Source organism: Rhinoderma darwinii, chromosome 3, assembly GCF_050947455.1.
Source record: "Rhinoderma darwinii isolate aRhiDar2 chromosome 3, aRhiDar2.hap1, whole genome shotgun sequence".
Lineage (NCBI taxonomy): Eukaryota > Metazoa > Chordata > Amphibia > Anura > Rhinodermatidae > Rhinoderma > Rhinoderma darwinii.
Genome location: NC_134689.1, coordinates 121948657 through 121967551, shown reverse-complemented (window position 1 = coordinate 121967551; position 18895 = coordinate 121948657). Strand labels below are relative to the sequence as shown.

The window sequence follows — 18895 nt, the reverse complement described above, 5'->3', positions numbered from 1 at the left end:
ACAATGCTGTGCTGAATCGGTCGCACGACAGACATGAGCGACACCTGACGGACCCTGTTAACTTTTAATGGGGTCCTTTGGGTTATGCTGAGGTTTCCATCGTTTTGACATGAAAAATAGCACTGCATGCAGCACTATTTTTTTTCCCGTCACGTACGCCAAAATCTGTGAAGGAGTGTCCTAACAGAGCGTACGACGCAGATGTGAACACAGCCTTACTGTCCCAAACAACAGTCACCACTCATCTCAGTAAATGGGGGCTGTGGCCCCCTTATTAATAGTTTCTTAGGATATTGATACAAGTGAGGATTACCAGTCTGGGACACTGAGGACACCAGGCGAAAAAACGATGCCACTGTGATAGGTTGTGATAGGGTATTAAACGAGTCTTCCAAATGTGCCCTCTTCTTATAAGACTTGGTTCTGATTTTTCCTCCATCATTGCTTATGAAACGTCACTAAGGATATTTGATTTAGTACATGAAATAACTTTCCTTTCATTGACAGATATTTTGTGGTGTGCAAGAATAACCAATCAATAACCATCAGATTTTGAAATATATTGCGGTGCAAAATATATTTTTTTTCTTATAATTTTAGTATTTTAGTATTTTTTTTGCTTTGAACTTAGAATTTGTGTTTATTTAATTAAAATTATTTACTTTTATAATGGGGAAATGGTGGGAAGGAGGGGGGGGATAAGCTCCTGCACAGGGTGCCATCTAACCTAAGGTGGGCCCGGCATGCAACTATGTCTGAAACACTTTGCCATTACCAGGAATGAATTCTCGGAACCCTGGAGATCCTGCTGCAGAACCCACAATGCTTCTCGGAACCCACTTTGGGAACGATTGGTAAAATAAAAGAAAGTACACACAAGATAAAGAGAGCATAAATCAAGTTTTTTCTTTCAGATTTTATTAACCAACGTCAGATCTACAACTTTTACCCAGAAGAAAATGGATAGTAAAGGAAAAAAAGACAAGAGTACAGTATTTCACCATATCACATTTAAATAAAAGTCTATGGCACATGATCGAACTCCACATCATAACTAGAACAGCGAAGAAGGAGAAATGTGTAACAACTGCTGAAACTACAAGAACATCAGAGAAAGAGAGAAAGAGACAGCTGCCCGGCTGGTACCAATCTGTCACTGGGGCTAAGGCAAATTGGAAAGAAATAAACCAATAATACCAAGTTGATGTTACAATATAGAATAGACAATGAGGCTACACCATATTATAGCCTTCGTACAATACTGTTCATGGAAAAAAACTTGTGCTTTGCTCATGCCCCATAAAATAAAAAGGTGGGGACATTCTCATTATGTAACATCTACTTAGTAAATTAATCCTTGTTATAAGATAAAACGGATGACTCTTTTTCATAAATGTCATAGTTTCCTTAGATTCCAAGTAGCAATAAACATACATTTAACATTAGTGCAGAATCTTATCACTAGGACCCAAGGCGTTGATGGTTCCTTTTCATGTTGTATTGTAAGGGCACTTTACAACGTCTTATGAGCTAAACCTATGATGTTTTGCATTAGATTACCTGATCAGTTAAAATAAGGAGGTACATTAGAGCTTGACCACCTTTATGTGTCTCAGACAAGTGACCCCCACCCCTGATTGTCTGTCTCTGATATTATTTACATTAAACTATATAGGAGATAATCAATTATCTCTTGCGTAAAAACGTGAAACGGCTCCTATGCAACATAATAGTGCAAGCCCGTGGGCTAAATGGTATACATGCGAAGCTTGCCGGCTAATCGGGGGCATAGACCAATACTGAACTTGTGAATGACACAGCTATGTACAAAAGGAAAACACTTTCATTGCTCAAGGCCTGAGGTAATATTCCATCTAGTAAATAGATCACCTCAAACGCCTTGTTCTTGAGATTTTTATTTACATTGAGTATAACATGGCTGCTATAGTATCAATACACCTTTAACCTCTCTTTCATGTGTCTGCCACCATCTCCAGTGACAGAATGATAGGTACCAACTGTTGTCACTTATTAGAAGAGGCTGCAAGATTAATACAAAAAATAGAAGAAAACACAAATCACATCTAAATATATAAAAAAAAGAAGTGTCTGCATGGTTTAATTCCCAATATTACCACCACTTCATGGACAGTATGTGCGCCAGGCATCCACAGGGCTTAGTAAGAAAAATATAGGCGGAACCGAATGGAGGAGACATCAGAGGCCCATGTAATATAAATGAAAAGATCTGGTTTTTGGGGTACAGTAATTGTGCTCAGCTGCACGATAGCTAGAACCCCTGTAGTTTTGACTTATATTTACAGCACAGTTTCCATAACTGATTTGTTCAGTGACTTCTATACTAGCTTTGTTATCCAGTAACACATCTAATAAATCTGTCCCGTTCCTGAGATATAACAAAAAAAGGCCAGCAATGTCAGAATACGCTCAGTACAAACACAACTTCTGAAAAAGGTAAAGTATTTATCTTCACAGTTTTATTTTCCGGATTCCTCTACATTTTCTATAGCCCTGTAATCTCAATATTGCAGTCTACAGGAATGTGAAATGACTGTGACTGGTAGAAATATCTTTTTACGCTATTTACAGTCATACTTACGCAGTGATATTGATATAGTAGCCAATCTTGCACTTGGTTGTTATTTTACACCATCCCAGACAATGGTGAATAAAATTTCCAGTGATTCGAGGTTGAAGACTCCATGTAGTTTATCCTACATGGTCCTTCTAGTCTTCCAGTACTCTCTCTATAGAGGTTTTCAAACCCTTTTGGATCTTGAACCTCCCTTTTTAATCGTCATAATCGAACTTTAAAACTCAGCCGAGCTAAAAAATATCAATGTAACCTTGTGAAATAAAAGAATTTCTTTCCATATAGCTGTATTGCTAACAAAGCATCTTATTAGAGACGGACCGTAGAATAGATTCCCCATCAGAGGTGTAACTTGAAGCTTATGCGCCCCATTACAAAACCTGTTACAGGCCCCCCACCTACCAAGTGCCATTTATAATACTGATGTCTTCTTATGTGGCATCAGGTTTCGAGATTTGCAGTGAGTCAATTTGATTTAAAGTTTTTAAAGGATTGCTCAATTCTAATGTTCAACCCCAAGTTCACTCCTCTGGTGATGAAGCTAAATCAATGGGTTTAGGAGGAATAATGGGTTCAGCAAATTTTAGTAAAATGATTTCAGAATACACTTTATAATGTTACTCACCAGGAAATAATATTGGTGCAGAATTAGAATTCAGTAGAATAGTAGTCATACCATCACTACAGTAATGTAAAGCAGCACATTTATGTGGGAGATATCAAGCGTGCGAGTTGCATTATGGTAACATGTCGTCAATTTTGTGGACTTTTGTATTGACATGAGGTTCGAAATGGGTCAGGCTAACTCATACATTGTCAAATACACACTTGAAAATGTGAAGTGCTGCTATATTGTATGTTACAAATATGAACATCACACTGTTTATCGTCTCTAGGTCTGAATTCATGGAATTGCAGCCAAGACAGTTTTAAAATGTTTTCAGCTACATTTTATTTTGATATATTTTGCACTGTATGTTTATTTTATCCATATCTATGGCAGGTATCAAGTGGGCATTCATGTTTTATAAATGATAATGGAAAATAGGAGTTAATTCTGGAGAGGCACTTTATTAGCACTTGCTTTAGCTCTGAGCTCAATGGGATTAAAATTTGCTGAGCAATTTTGGGCATACTGTAATAAAAGTGTTACAACAGTATGACAACTGTATAATTTTTTTTACAAAATCTGTTTGACGTATGCTTTCCAAAAGAGCAGGGACCTAACAAGATAGAGTCGGGCTCTGTGTCGGGCCCCATACATTTCCAGATCGGATTTCCCAATATCGGACATAAAGAAAAAAAAATTACTTACCGCTCCTCTTCACTTGTCCATCCCGAATCTCCTCAGGATGCCCCATTAAGCCGTTGACACATACAAGGAACTGACATCAGGCAGTGCCAGGATGTTTTATGTGACCCAGCACACGTCCTTGTTGTCTGCAGAATCACATATAACGACCTGACGCTGTGCAGCGTTAGGTCCATGTATGCGCCATAGCGCAGACTTTTGCTGGGGTCTAATGTGGCAACCTGAGGGGATCCGGGGCAGACCTCCTGCGGTTCCCCCTTCTTCTCCGTCACTGTCACGATCATTACACCACTGCAAAAGAGGTTTACAGCTGCATTCATTTGTATTTGTATATAGATCTGTTTTTTTTAAGGGTATGTGAAGTTTTTTTGCTTCAGATCAAAATATATTCTGTGCAAACATATACCCATGAACCAGCATTTCAGCAACTTCCATTATATAAAAAAAATATATACATTAATATTTTAGTTCTGTTGATTTGAAAAGTTCTGCAACCCACACATTTTAGTACTGTGAAAAAAGGCATCCAGACATAAGCTTTCCAGATGTGTGCCAAAAAAACACTCTTTTGGCAACATCTGCCCCATAGATGCCTATAGGAAGAGTATACTTTTTTAATCCAGACATACACTGAAAGCTGTACCACAAATGTGGTTTGAATAGAGCTTAAGGGACCTTGTATTTATAGTACACATGCACACTCTTGGCTTTAGTATCAGTGAACATGCATGTTCATAATGCTGAGTAGGTTTCCCAGCATTATTCTGTGCAATAGGATAATTGATCACTAGATGATCAGTGATTGTCACTATATAGAATCACTAGATTGTGTTCACAGTTTTGATTAAATATTTTGCATGTTTTGTTTTTTTAGCCCAAATTAGCATTGGATCTAATACAGAGGATACATATAAAACTCCTAGAAAGGCATGTAAAAACTGCACCAATAACTGCACTGTGTGAACATAGTCCTAAATACATTCTTACTAATCAGTTAAAAGAGAAGTTGTTACTTTATTGGAAATTAAAAAAAGAATTTCCAATTTAATAAGTCTTCTTAGAATAGCAATTCACTGAACTACTTGAATTATGAAAAATACTTCCCTTGGCCACAGAAGAAATTTTACAGTCTAATTACAATCCCCTTGTTCAAGAAAACCTGGTTCAACCGCAACTTATCCCAGGACAGGAAGCCATCTACCATAACTGCTTCTGGCTTTATGGGTTGAGCCTCTCTGCCCTGTTTTCTTCCTGGTCCCTATACAAAGTAGGAGTCTAGACTTTGTGGACCGGAAGTGATGTCATCCAACAAATACAGAGAGGAGGAGCAAAGGTTACATCACACCTGAAAATGACTGGAATCATGTTACATGGCCTGTGTAGTGTTTTTATGGGCTATCAATTATAGACTGTCACAAATCGTCTAGTCTCTAGTCAGAGGTGGGGAGACAACAGCGGGGATTTAAAATTAGACAGATAAGCATACAATTCTGTACACCTGAATAAAAATAGTATATTTTTTATATTATAATGGTAGAAACTTGACATTTTGATTTAATTATGTTAATTCAAATGTATATTTCATTAAAAAATGTAACCTGTTTTGTTGTTTTTTTTAAAACATCTGCAGGTAAATGGTCTTGTTCTGAATACAAGTTCTTTCTACAATATACTGTACACGGCTCTGGTTACTTGCATAAGCTAATTTCTATGGCAACAAGGAGATTAAAGAGAGCAGAAAATATGAGCAAATATTAAGTCAATAGCTTTTAGAATTTAGCATACTGTACTATTCAGTTTGTGTCTGATGTGAATGTGAAGCAATCATACAAGAAGTCTAGCGCCTCATTCATCAAAACTGCCTAACAGCAGAACTGGCCTTGTTGCACCTGGCAACCAATCAGAGCTCAGCTTTCATTTGTTAAATTGCTCTAGAAATATGAAAGCGGCTATGTAATTGGTTGCTATGGGCAAAAAGGTGAGTTTTTATATAAGATAGTTTTGATAAATGAGGCCCTCGTTTATAAATGGCTGACATGACAACTAATGTGTAACATAATTATGCGTAAACTAATTTGTTTCCTCATCTGAACAAGAAACGATTCCCAACAACGAAGTATCTATTTGTATATAAACCACATGGGCAATATAAAGATTTGCCTTTTAAACTTTATAACAATATTTTTCCCCAGTCCTATCATTGAGGTTTTTATTACATAAAAATAAAAAAATGAGAAAAAAAAATTACTCAGAAGCAGGCTATATAACCAGGTATTATAGCAATCACCATAACATTTACTGAACTCGGGCACCATGTTAGCGCACTGTCGCCTCTGTGACTTTTTACTCAGGCTCAATGATTGTTAAATGTTCTGCTTTTAGGGACAGGGATGTGCTAAAGGTATTAGTGCAGAAAGACCCAATGTTACATTGTATAACACTTTACATTCCCCTTGTCCTGCCTTATCATCTATAAAAAAAAATTGACACTAGGAACGCGCATTTACTTTTTCATTAAAAGAACATTAAAACCATCTTACATCCAACACTGAGTTCTCAAGACAAGAACTGTTATGTGAAAAATCCGTATTTTCTCCTCTATTAGTACTTTCTGTCTATACCAATTTTAAGCCAATACTTCTGTTTCTATTCCAAAAGAAATTATTATTTGTATCTTTCCTATAAGGGTTTAAAATGGCTTATTTCTTGTAGGTTCACTCTGTAGTTGGTCCAGCATGAGAACAGCAACGGGGTCGTCTTCGAAAAAAGGTGCGAAATGCACCAGGTTGTCTTTTTTTGCTCTCATTTTTTTCTACAGCACCTCGGATAGAACTACCTCTACCTGTATTTTGAGGAGTCATCACCTTCTGTCTCCCATGCTCTTCAATCTGCTTTTCCAGGTGCTTCTGTATGGCCATCCCCAAAACTTCAACTTCCATTGATGCTCCATACACTTCCCAGGTCATACCTTTCTCATCCCAGCTGACCTCCCGGACAGGTTCTGGGTGGTCTGCTTTGGCTTCTTTCACTTTGACTTCAGGATATGAAGCCTTTGGGGATTTTCCTTTGGGTGTCATTGGGTCAGTCGCAATAGATCTTGTTTCAACTGGAAAGGACACTTGCATCTCTGCATCTTTCATCTCAGGCTTTTCTTGCAAATGTGAATATATTGTGGAGGCTTTATTGGCATCCTCTGTGTTGAACATAAAAGAACACGATCCTTGTAGTGGTACCATGGGACTGATAGCTATTGATGCACACTGGACTACAGTATCAACTTGGATCCCTATATCATGATAGAGGGTTGTTGGTTCGAGTAACATCTTTGGAAGTGCACTTATACTACAGGAATCCTGCTTTTGTGTCTGGTCATGGTGCAAGGCAATCTGTTCCCCTTGGAAAGGAAAGGATGAAGATCCCTGTGAAATAACAATGGGACTTACAGCCACTGACACACATTCCACTTTATTATCCGCTTGTGTCCCAACATCCTGATTTGGGGGTGTCAGTTCAATTGAACATGTCTTAGACAGTACATCTGTCAAGCTGGATTCCTTCTTTCTTTCAGTTTGGAAAGTAAAAGAAACTTCATCAGGGGGTATTATAGGGCTCACTGCCACAGACTTATATTCTATTCTGGTACTAGGACCAGGTTCATCATCAGGAGGAGTGAGCTCAAAGGAGTACGTTTTGGGAAGATTATCTGTAGTATTAATATAAATATCTTTGTTTTGCTTTGTAGCATTATTTTCTGCTGTGAATGGGAAAGAGGATGATCCACCTGGAAACACAATGGGACTAATGGCCACAGAAACATACTGCACTTTTGTGTCACCCTGTGTATTGACATTATCTGACACTTTCTCCCCACTAATTCTATTCAGTAGATCTGACTGGAAAATGAATGAAGATGATCCATCTGGTGGTATAATTGGGCTTACTGCAACTGAAACGCACTCCGCTCTTGTGTCTGCCTGAGTGCTTGCATCATTATTCGGTGGGGTCAATTCAAAGGAATATGTTTTGGGGAGTAATTCTTTATTTTGGGCTAACTGTTCTCCTGCTGTGTTGCCAGAAATAGTTCTTAATGCATGAAATGTAAATGAAGAAGACCCTTCAGGAGGAATAATTGGACTTACTGCTACAGATTTATACTCTACTCTGGTTTCTGTGCCATCATTGAGCTTCTCTCGTCTTCGGGTGTCTGTTGTTTGATTTGAACAACAATCTTTTATATCTTCCTGAGTCGGGTCCTTTTGAAATTGGAATAATGATCTTTCCCCTGGGGGTATAATAGGACTCACAGCCACAGACCTATACTGTACTTTTGCTTCAGTCCCACCTTCTGCAGGAGGGAGTTTACATGAGTAGGTTTTTGGTAGATCATCGTTATTGCCAGCATTGTCTTTTCCACAGGAATTTTTAGCAAATGGTGTTATACCAGTCTGAAAAGTGAAAGCTGAACTTCCATCTGGTGGAACAATAGGGCTTATTGCAATAGATCTATACTGTTTTTCTTCCATGTTACTGCCTGAATTTGAAGGCAACAAGTTAGAAGCATATGTTTTTGTACTCATGTCTCCATTGGTAACCTCCTTACATTCTGCCTTTGCTTCTGACATAGTTTCCTTACTAGCTTGACTATCAAGACTGCTGGCAACCTGTATTGGCTCTGATTTTCCATTAAGATTTTCTTTCTCTTTGCCTGGTGTTTCTTCTTGTACGTTATGAATTCTAGAAGCAATATCAGTGTTCATTCCTAAAGACAGACTACCGTCAGATATACTGGGGGCATTTAATTTTTGCCCCTTACCATCCGTCATGATTTCTGAGTTACTTAAGTCTGTTCCTTTTCCATCTGACACAGAGGAAATATTCTGACTCTCTTCAAGTAATTGCTTAGAGATTGTCTCTGTTTGTGGGGCGTCAGACTTACAGTTCCAGTCTCCTTGCTTTGATGAACTTTGATCTTCCCTGACTTCACGAATAGAAAAGTCTTTATGCACTTCTAAGATGTCATCTCCATCTGTATCAAAGCTGTAACTTCCTTCCATAGGTTCATGGTCTCCGTGTACACTGACACAGAAGTTTCTCATACAAAAATCCTCTCCATCAAACCCTATATTGTGTGTAAGATCTTCAGCCTGCCATATTCGTGAGGAAATAGGAGAACGCAGGGAAATGTTCTCACTGGCACCATCTGGTCTTGACAGTTGCAATCTATGAGGCTCTTTAGGGCTGCCCATGTCTGGACCAGGTCTTTTCCATAATATTTCAAAATCCTTCCCTAGAGTATTCTAAAACAAAGTATAGAAAATGAAAAGAACATTAGTGTTTGACTCAAGAGATGGAAACATGTAACCTTACAACATGAAACTGATATGTTTTAGGGGCTGTTCACATCTGTGTTGGTGTTGGTGTATTCCATTGTTCTGTTCCATCAGAGGAGAAGAACAAGGGAATACCGGAAGCAATGGTTCCGTTGCACAATGGATATCGCTGGTGGCCGATGGAACCCATCGACTTTAAGGTTTTGTTGGTTTTCTTTCGGAGTGTCCGTGATTTTACCGGAAACAATAGCACAGCATGCTGCCCTATTGTTTCCGGTAATTCCTGCCATATCTGTGATGGAGGCCCCTTACAAAGCTTCTAACGCAGATGTGAACATCCCCTTAGTTAGACAAATTAAACAAAGCATGCCTTCAAAGTAGTATAACTACAACAACCACAACAACATCAACAATGTTCAATCAACAGTCTTATGCTTATATGTTTTTATTTAATGTAAGAAACCTCGGTGCCACCATTAGGAATATCCATATCCATGTTAATGTTTGTGTCAATACTACTTGACTGGCATGGTAAACAATGGAAGGACATTCTTTTCCACATTGAAAGTTTTAGAAATTTCTATATAAATAAATATGGGACTCTATGTTACGTCTTGTCACGATGGGTATGTGGACCCACTGGGCCATATCACCTTGACGGTATGGCAGCTGGCCAACAGGACACAGATCACAGTCTATAGTTCGTATAGTGTACCTGTGGTAGCTCAGACAGTAGCAAGACAGGCTCGGCTGGGACTAGGCAGCAGGCAGGCACCAGGTGTGGCGCAGCAGAACAGGCGTGGTACACAGCACAGCCCGACTTCAGCTCAACACGGCACTTGACCAGGATAGCACGGGATACAGGTTACAGGTAGCAGGAACGGGGAACACTGGGAACTGGAAAACACTTAGGAGACCATTTGCATAGACATACTCGGATAACGACAACAAGGCTCAGGCATGGCAGGAAGGGGCTGTGCCCTTCTTATAGTCCAGGGTTCTCTGGGAGCAATCAGCTCAATCTCCCACCTATGTGCGACCTGGCTCCTTGTCTGGACTGAGCTCGCGAGCGCACCCTGATGGTCACTGTGGAACAGGACGGCCGCATGTGAAGACATCTCTGGAGAGAAGGGCGTCAACTGGATGGAAGGAGTTTGTGGTCAGCGACCACAGATGTTACAGTATCCCCCCTCTTATGCCCCCTCCTCTTGGGACCAGAACAAGAGAGAAACTTCTTAATGAGGGTAGGAGCATTGAGATTCTCCTCTGGCTCCCAGGACCTCTCTTCTGGACCAAACCCCCTCCAATCTACTAAATAAAAGTTTTTTCCTCTTACTTTTTTGGTGTCCAGGATCTCCTTAACCTCAAATATCTCTGACGAGCCGCTGGGGGCAACTGCAGGGCTAAGAGTCTTAGAGTAGCAGTTCAGGACCACAGGTTTCAGGAGAGAAATGCGAAAGGAGTTGGAGATCCGGAGGGTAGGAGGCAGCTGAAGCTTGTAGTAGACCGGGTTAATCTGTTGCAAGATCTCGAAGTGTCCGAGGAACCTGGGAGCAAACTTGTAAGAAGCCAACCTGAGCCGGATATTTCTGGAGGACAGCCAGACCTTGGTACACCGCCAGCAGAATGGAGGATTAGGTCTGCTGCCAGATCTGCAGGAAGTCCCTAAAAGCAGAATCAGCTGCGGGCACTTCGGATATAACGGACACCGGAAGAGGGAGTCGTGGGCGTTGGCCGTAAACTATGAAGAATGGTGTATTTCTTGTGGACTCGCTAGTATGATTATTATACGAGAACTCGGCCCAAGGAAGAAGCTGCACCCAGTCATCATGCTGCTTGGAGGTGAAGTGTCGTAGGTAGTTCTCCATGATTTGGTTGATCCTCTCGACTTGACCATTGGACTGAGGATGGTAGGCTGAGGAAAAGTCCAACTTCACACTGAGGAGTCCGCAGAGGGCTCTCCAGAACTTCGAGGTGAACAGAACCCCCTGATCAGACACAATATGCCTAGGCAAGCCCTGCAGGCGGAAGATATGTTGGATGAAGAGGGCGGCCAGTCAGCGGAACGAAGTGAGCCATCTTCGAAAATCGGTTCACCACCACCCAGACCACACTGCATCCCGCAGAGGGAGGCAGGTCAGTGACAAAGTCCATAGCAATATGTTGCCAGGGGGCATCGGGCACAGGCAGCGGCTAGAGCAGGCCCGACGGTTTGGAGTGGGCAACTTTATTTGCTGCGCACACGGTGCAGGAGGAGACAAAGTCCCTGATGTTTTTGGGCAGCGTGGGCCACCAGAACTGACAAGCGATCAAGTCTCAGGTCTTACAGACACCCGCATGACCTCCCAGTTTGGAACTGTGTCCCCAGCGGAGGATTCTTCTTCTGTCTGCCAGACGCACAAAAGTCCTCCCTGGGGGAATATCTCAAACTTGCAGACGGTTGACAGGGATGATGCAGGACGGATTAATAATAATCTGTGGAGACTCCATAGTGTCCTCTGTCTCAAACGACTTGGACAAGGCATCGGCCCTCACATTCTTGTCGGCTGGACGGTAGTGGAGATCAAACTGGAACCGGGCAAAGAACAGAAACCACCTAGCCTGATGGGGATTCAATCGTTGGGCCGTCTGGAGATAAGTGAGATTCTTGTGGTCCGTAAATTTTAAGATGGGATGAACTGCGCCTTCTAATAGATGTCTCCACTCCTCCAGAGCCAATTTGATGGCCAGTAACTCCCGATCCCCAATCGAATAGTTGCGTTCTGCGGAAGAGAAGAGCTTGGAGTAATAGCCACATACCATTGACTTGCCCTTGGAACCTCTCTGGAACAGGAGTGCACCTTCACCGACAGAGGAGGCGTCCACCTCCAACGAGAACTGTCGAGAAACATCTGGATGATGGAGGATCGAGGCTGACGTGAAGGCACTCTTCATGCTATTAAATGCGGCTTCCGCCTCTGGAGTTCACACCTTGGCATTCATGCCTTTCTTTGGTGAGATTAGAGATAGGAGATGTCACTGAGGAAAAGTTTGGAAAGAACTGTCTGTAGAAATTGGTGAATCCCAGGAAGCGCTGTATGACCCTCAAGCCTTGAGGGCATGGCCATTCCAGGATGGCCTTTACCTTTTCAGGATCCATCTTGAGACCATGATTCGAGATGATGTAGCCCAGGAAGGGTAGAGCATCTTTCTTAAACACGCACTTCTCCAACTTGGCGTACGGACAATTCTCCCTTAACCATAGAAAAACTTGACTGATGTCTCCGGTAAATCATTGGATCTGGAGAAAAAATCAAGATGTCATCAAGATAGACCACAACACATACATAGAGGAGGTCACGGAATATGTCATTAACGAACTCTTGGAAGACCGCATGAGCATTACACAGACCGAAGGGAGGGCATTACTAGATATTCATAGTGTCCGTCACGGGTGTTAAATGCTGTCTTCCACTCGTCACCCCGGCGAATCCGGATTAGGTTGTAAGCCCCAAGCAGGTCTAGCCTTGAAAAAATCTTGGCCCTACGTATGCGATCAAACAGCTCAGAAATCAAAGGCAACGGATACCTATTTTTTACCGTGATCTGGTTGAGACCCCGGTAGCTGATGTAAGGACGCAGAGAACCATCCTTTTTCTTGACGAAGAAGAACCCGGCTCCTGCCGGGGAGGAAGACTTCCGTATGAAGCCCCTTTCCAAGTTCTCCTTAACATAGGCGGACATGGACAGATTCTCTGGCATGGAGAGAGGATACACCCTACCACGAGGAAGGGATGCACCAGGAACTAGGTCGATAGGACAGTCATTAGCCCGGTGTGGGGGCAGCGACTCCACCTCTTTCTTGCTGAAGACATCCGAGAATGCAGAATAAAGACCAGGCAATCCTCCCAAGGACTGAGGCAGAGGAGGCTGAGCCAAACTAATCTGTACCAGGCAGTGGTTGAGACATTCGGGACCGCACTGGAGAACCTCTCCAGAATTCCAGTCCAGGACTGGGGCATGTAGTCGGAGCCAGGGCAGACCCAGCAGCACAGGATTGAGAGCTTTAGCCAGGACAAAGAACAAAAGGAGCTCAGAATAGAGGGCTCCCACTTGGAGCCTCAGTGGCTTGGTCACAGCTACACCGCATTCCAAATTATTATGCAAATGTTATTTTTCGCTGATTTTCCTAAATAGTCGATGCAAATGACAGTCAGTATAATCTTCAAGCCATCAACCGTTGGAGTATAATGTGAATTTTATTGAACAAATCTCCTAATGATAACAGATTTTTTTTAGAAGTAAAAAACTCAAAATGCACTGTTTCAAATTATTATGCACAACAGAGATCAAAACATTTTGAAGGTTGTAAAGAGAACTAAAATGGTAATTTGTTGAATTTGCAGCATCAGGAGGTCATATTTACAGAAATCAAAAGCTCTTTCAATAAAAAAAAACCTTAACAGGCCAACTCTTACATGTTAGCCTCCCAGAGCTTCTGTTTTGATGTGAACTGCCTCCCACCCTCATAGATATTTTGCTTGAGGATGCTCCAAAGATTCTCAATAGGGTTGAGGTCAGGGGAACATGGGGGCCACACCATGAGTTTCTCTCCTTTTATGCCCATGGCAGCCAATGACACAGAGGTATTCTTTGCAGCATGAGATGGTGCATTGTCATGCATGAAGATAATTTTGCTACGGAAAGCACGGTTCTTCTTTTTGTACCACGGAAGAAAGTGGTCAGTCATAAACTCTACGTACTTCGCAGAGGTCATTATTTTCACACCGTCAGGGACCCTAAAGGGGCCTACCAGCTCTCTCCCCATGATTCCAGCCCAAAACAAGACTCTGCCACCTCCTTGCTGACGTCGCAGCCTTGTTGGGACAAGGTGGCCATTCACCAACCATCCACTACTCCAGCCATCTGGACCATCCAGGGTTGCACGGCACTCATCAGTAAACAACACGGTTTGAAAATTAGTCTTCATGTATTTCTGAGCCCACTGCAACCGTTTCTGCTTGTGAGCATTGTTTAGGGGTGGCCGAATAATAGCTTTATGCACACTTGCAAACCTCTGGAGGATCTTACACCTTGAGGTTCGCGGGACTCCAGAGGCACCAGCGGCTTCAAATACCTGTTTGCTGCTTTGCAATGGCATTTTAGCAGCTTCTCTCCTAATCCTATTAATTTGTCTGGCAGAAACCTTCCTCATTATGCCTTTATCTGAACGAACCCGTCTGTGCTCTGAATCAGCCACAAATCTTTTCACAGTACGATGATCACGCTTACGTTTTCTTGAAATATCCAATGTTTTCATACCTTGTCCAAGGTATTGCACTATTTCACGCTTTTCGGCAGCAGAGAGATCCTTTTTCTTTCCCATATTGCTTGAAACCTGTGGCCTGCTTAATAATGTGGAACGTCCTTCTTAAGTAGTTTTCTTTTGATTGGCCACACACGGCAAACTAATTATCACAGGTGTCTAAGATTGATTACAATGATCCAAAGAGCCCTAAGACACAATAGCATCCATGAGTTTAATTGAAAAACTAATAATTAAATGTTTATGACACTTAAATCCAATGTGCATAATAATTTGGAACACGGTGTATAATTGGGTCTGGCAGAGGTAGTCCATTCACAGATGCAACCATCAACGGCCTCACCAGAGGGGTTGTGGGCAATTGGAGAAGATCCACCAGGTCTCTACGAATGAAATTAGCAGCGGATCCAGAGTCCAGATACGCAGAGACCCGCCGGACACTATGGTCACGGGGATGGAAAATTTAGACAAAAGTCCTTCTTTACCCAGGGTTGTCTCTCCCACCAACCCTAGGCTCTGGGGATTTTGGGGACACAGACGCACAAGATGGCTTGTGAGGCCTCAATATAGACAGAGTTCCGAGGTGTGTCTGCGTTGTCTCTCCTGGGCAGATAGCTTAAACTAGTCCATCCTCAAAAACTCCATAGGAGGATCAGCACCTGAGGACAGCAGGGGTTGCTGCAAAGTAGGAACCGGACTAGGGAGTACTCCCTCCCAAAGAGCTTCTTGGAACCATTCTCGGATCCTTATATCAATCTGGGCGGCCAAAAGGATGAGGGCATCCAGGGTAGATGGTAGATCTCTGGCGGCCAGTTCGTCCTTAATCCTAGGAGACAGTCCCTGCCAGAATGTACCCACCAGGGCCTCATTGTTCCACAACAGTTATTCCGCCTGGGTGCTGAAGTGGATGGAGTACTCGCCTGCGGAGGTGTCTCCCTGGCTTAGGTTCAGCAAGGAGGCGGCTGCAGACGAGGCTCGTCCAGGCTCCTCAAACACTGTGCGAAACGTCCGTAAGAACCCATGGAAGTCACGGGTCTCTGGTCCTTGTCTCTCCAAGATAGGGTTCACCCATGCAAGGGCCCTGCCAGTGAGGAGAGAGACGATGAACGTGACCCTTGCGCCATCAGACGAGAATGCCCTTGCATACAGGCTAAAATGGATCTGGCACTGGTTCAAAAATCCTCGACAGGTCCTAGCTTCTCCATCATAGCGTTCAGGAAGCGGCAAAGAAAATCGGGGAACAGCACTGCAAGGAGGTGTAGTCGGAGGATCAGTTCTGCCAGGAGGTGTAGTTGGAGGAACGGCAGCATGCACCTCCAGCCGACGTGCAATAATGTTCAATGCCGGGAGGAGTTGGTCCTGTCGAGACAGGAGGTCTAGCATATCCGCCCGCATCTCCTGTGACGTCGTCATGGTCTTGGATTGACCAGCGGGGTCCATGGCCTGAGCCTACTGTCACATTGGGTATGTAGACCCACTGGGCCGTACCACCTTGACGGTATGGCAGCTGGCCAACAGGACACAGGTCACAGTCTATAGTTCGTATAGTGTACCTGTGGTAGCTCAGACTCTAGCAAGACAAGTTTGGCTGGGACTAGGCAGCAGGCAGGCGCCAGGCGTGGTACACAGCACACCACGACTTCAGCTCAACACGGCACTTGATCAGGATAGCACGAGATACAGCTTACAGGTAGCAGGAATGGGAAAGACTGGGAACTGGAAAACACTTCAAAGACCATTTGCAGAGACATACTAGGATAACGACAACAAGGCTCAGGCATGGCAGGAAGGGGCTGGGTCTTTCTTATAATCCAGGGTGCTCTGGGAGCAATCAGCTCAATCTCCCACCTGTGTGCGACCTGGCTCCTTGTCTGGACTGAGCTCGTGAGCGCACCCTGGTGGTCACTGTGGAACAGACATCTCTGGAGAGAAGCGCGTCGACCGGATGTAAGGAGTTTGTGGTCAGCGACCATAGACGTTACACGTATATCTTAATTCTATGTCTAACCTCATGATATCATCGCTTTCACAAACTAATCGGTGTAGTATGTCTGCCATTTAGATTTGTTCAATAAATTCTTCCAAAGGCTTCATGTAAGGCCGGATTCACACGAGCGTGTGCGTTTTGGGCACGCAAAAAACACAGCGTTTTGCGTGCGCAAAAGGCACTTAACAGCTCCATGTGGCAGCGCCGTATGATGCGCGGCTGCGTGATTTTCGCGCAGCCGCCATTATTATGACACTCCTTTTGGATGTTTGTAAACAGAAAAGCACGTGGTGCTTTTCTGTTTTCATTCATAGTTTGACAGCTGTTGCGTGAAAAACGCAGGTCCCACGGAAGTGTTTCCGTGTGGCATGCGTGCAGGGGCGTAACTAGGAAAGACTGGGCCCCATAGCAAACTTTTGACTGGGGCCCCCCTCCCCCGGGTGTCACACAACCCCCCCTTGTAGATAGTGCCTTTTTTACAAACCCCCCCTTTTGATAACGCCATAGAGCCCCCTGTAGATAACGCTATACAGCCCCCTTTGTAGATATCTACAGAGGGGGCTGTATGGCGCTATCTACAGAGGGGGCTGTATGGCGTTATCTACGGGGGGACTGTATGGCGTTCCCTACAGGGGGGGCTGTATGGCGTTCCCTACAGGGGGGGGCTGAATAGCATTCCCTACAGGGGGGCTGTATGGCGTTCCCTACAGGGGGGGGCTGTATGGCACTATCTACAGGGGGGGGCTGTATGGCGCTATCTACAGGGGGGCTGTATGGCGCTATCTACAGGGGGGCTGTATGGCGCTATATGCAGGGGGGCTGTATGGTGCTATCTACAGGGGGGCTGTATGGCGCTATCTACAGGGGGGCTGTATGGCGCAATCTACAGGGGGGCTGTATGGCGCTATCTACAGTGGGGGCTGTATGGCGCTATCTACAGTGGGGGCTGTATGGCGCTATCTACAGAGGGGGCTGTATGGCATTATCTAGAGGGGGGACTGTATGGCGTTACCTACAGGGAGTCTGTATGGCGTTCCCTACAGGGGGGCTCTGTAGGGAACGCCATACAGCCCCCCCTGTAGGGAACGCCATACAGCCCCCCCTGTAGGGAACACCATACAGCCCCCCCTGTAGGGAACGCCATACAGCCCCCCCTGTAGGGAACGCCATACAGCGTCCCCCCCTGTAGGGAACGCCATACAGCGTCCCCCCTGTAGGAAACGCCATACAGAGTCGTCCCCCCTGTAGGGAACACCATACAGCCCCCCCCGTAGGGAACGCCATACAGCCCCCCCTTGTAGGGAACGCCATACAGCCCCCCCCCCGCTGTAGGGAACGCCATACAGCCCCCCTGTAGGGAACGCCATACAGCCCCCCCCCTGTAGGGAACGCCATACAGCGTCCCCCTCCCCAAAAAATGCGACCTACAGTGTGTCCTAATAAAAGACATGTATCCCCTATCCGCAGGATAGGGGATACATGTGTGATCGCTGGCAGCGATAGGGAGAACGGGGGACTGAAAGTCCCCGTGAAGTTCTCCATGACTAACGTCTGACTTCCGGAGTCTGCGCATCTCACTAAAAATGAAAGGAGCGCTGGTCACGCATGCGCACAAGTGGGACCGGCGCTCCATTCATTTCTCCGGAGCTGCCGACACAGACCCCGGAAGTCCGAGGTTTGTGATGGAGAACTTCAGGGGACTTTCAGTCCCCCGTTCTCCTTATCGCTGCCAGCGATCACACATGTATCCCCTATCCTGTGGATAGGGGATACATGTCTTTTGTTTATTGGCAAAGCGGGGAGATACCTCCCTGCTCTGCCGTACTGTTCAGTGGCGTCGCGCTGTAGCAGCCATAGCGGCTGCTAGCGGAGTCTCCGGCTATGGTGGGGGCCCGTGCCGGCGGGCGACACGGGCCCCCTCATGCCGCGGGCCCCGTAGCAGCTGCTACTGCTGCTACGGCGGTAGTTACGCCACTGCATGCGTGCTTTTCACGCACCCATTGACGTCAATGGGTGCGTGATGCTCAAAATACGCCCAAAGAACGGACATGTCGTGACTTTTTCGCAGCGGACTCACGCTGCGCAAAAATCACGCAACTGTCTGCACTGCCCCATAGACTAATATAGGTCCGTGCGACGCGCGTGAAAATCACGCGCGTTGCACGGACGTATATCCCGTTCGTCTGAATAAGCCCTAAATGTGAGACTTTGTGAATATAATGGACTTGTTTCTGAAAAAGGTGGACTATTTAATAGTTTGATTTTTATTAGGCTGCACAATGATTGAAAACCAGCTCTGTGGCTTGACAACAAAAGGGGTAAAACCCTGTTCCAATGATTATGAATA

General features: G+C 44.4%; 1 protein-coding gene across 1 annotated transcript in view; it reads right to left on the bottom strand.

The window, feature by feature from the left end:
* Nucleotides 1-896: 896 nt before the first annotated feature.
* Nucleotides 897-18895, bottom strand: part of GPRIN1 (G protein regulated inducer of neurite outgrowth 1) — a 42388-nt gene continuing 24389 nt past the window's right edge. Inside the window, exon 2 of the mRNA XM_075856634.1 lies at nt 897-9223. Within this exon, the coding sequence (XP_075712749.1) occupies nt 6641-9172 (2532 nt within the window). The 5' untranslated portion in view covers nt 9173-9223 and the 3' untranslated portion in view covers nt 897-6640. The remainder of the gene's footprint in view (nt 9224-18895) is intronic.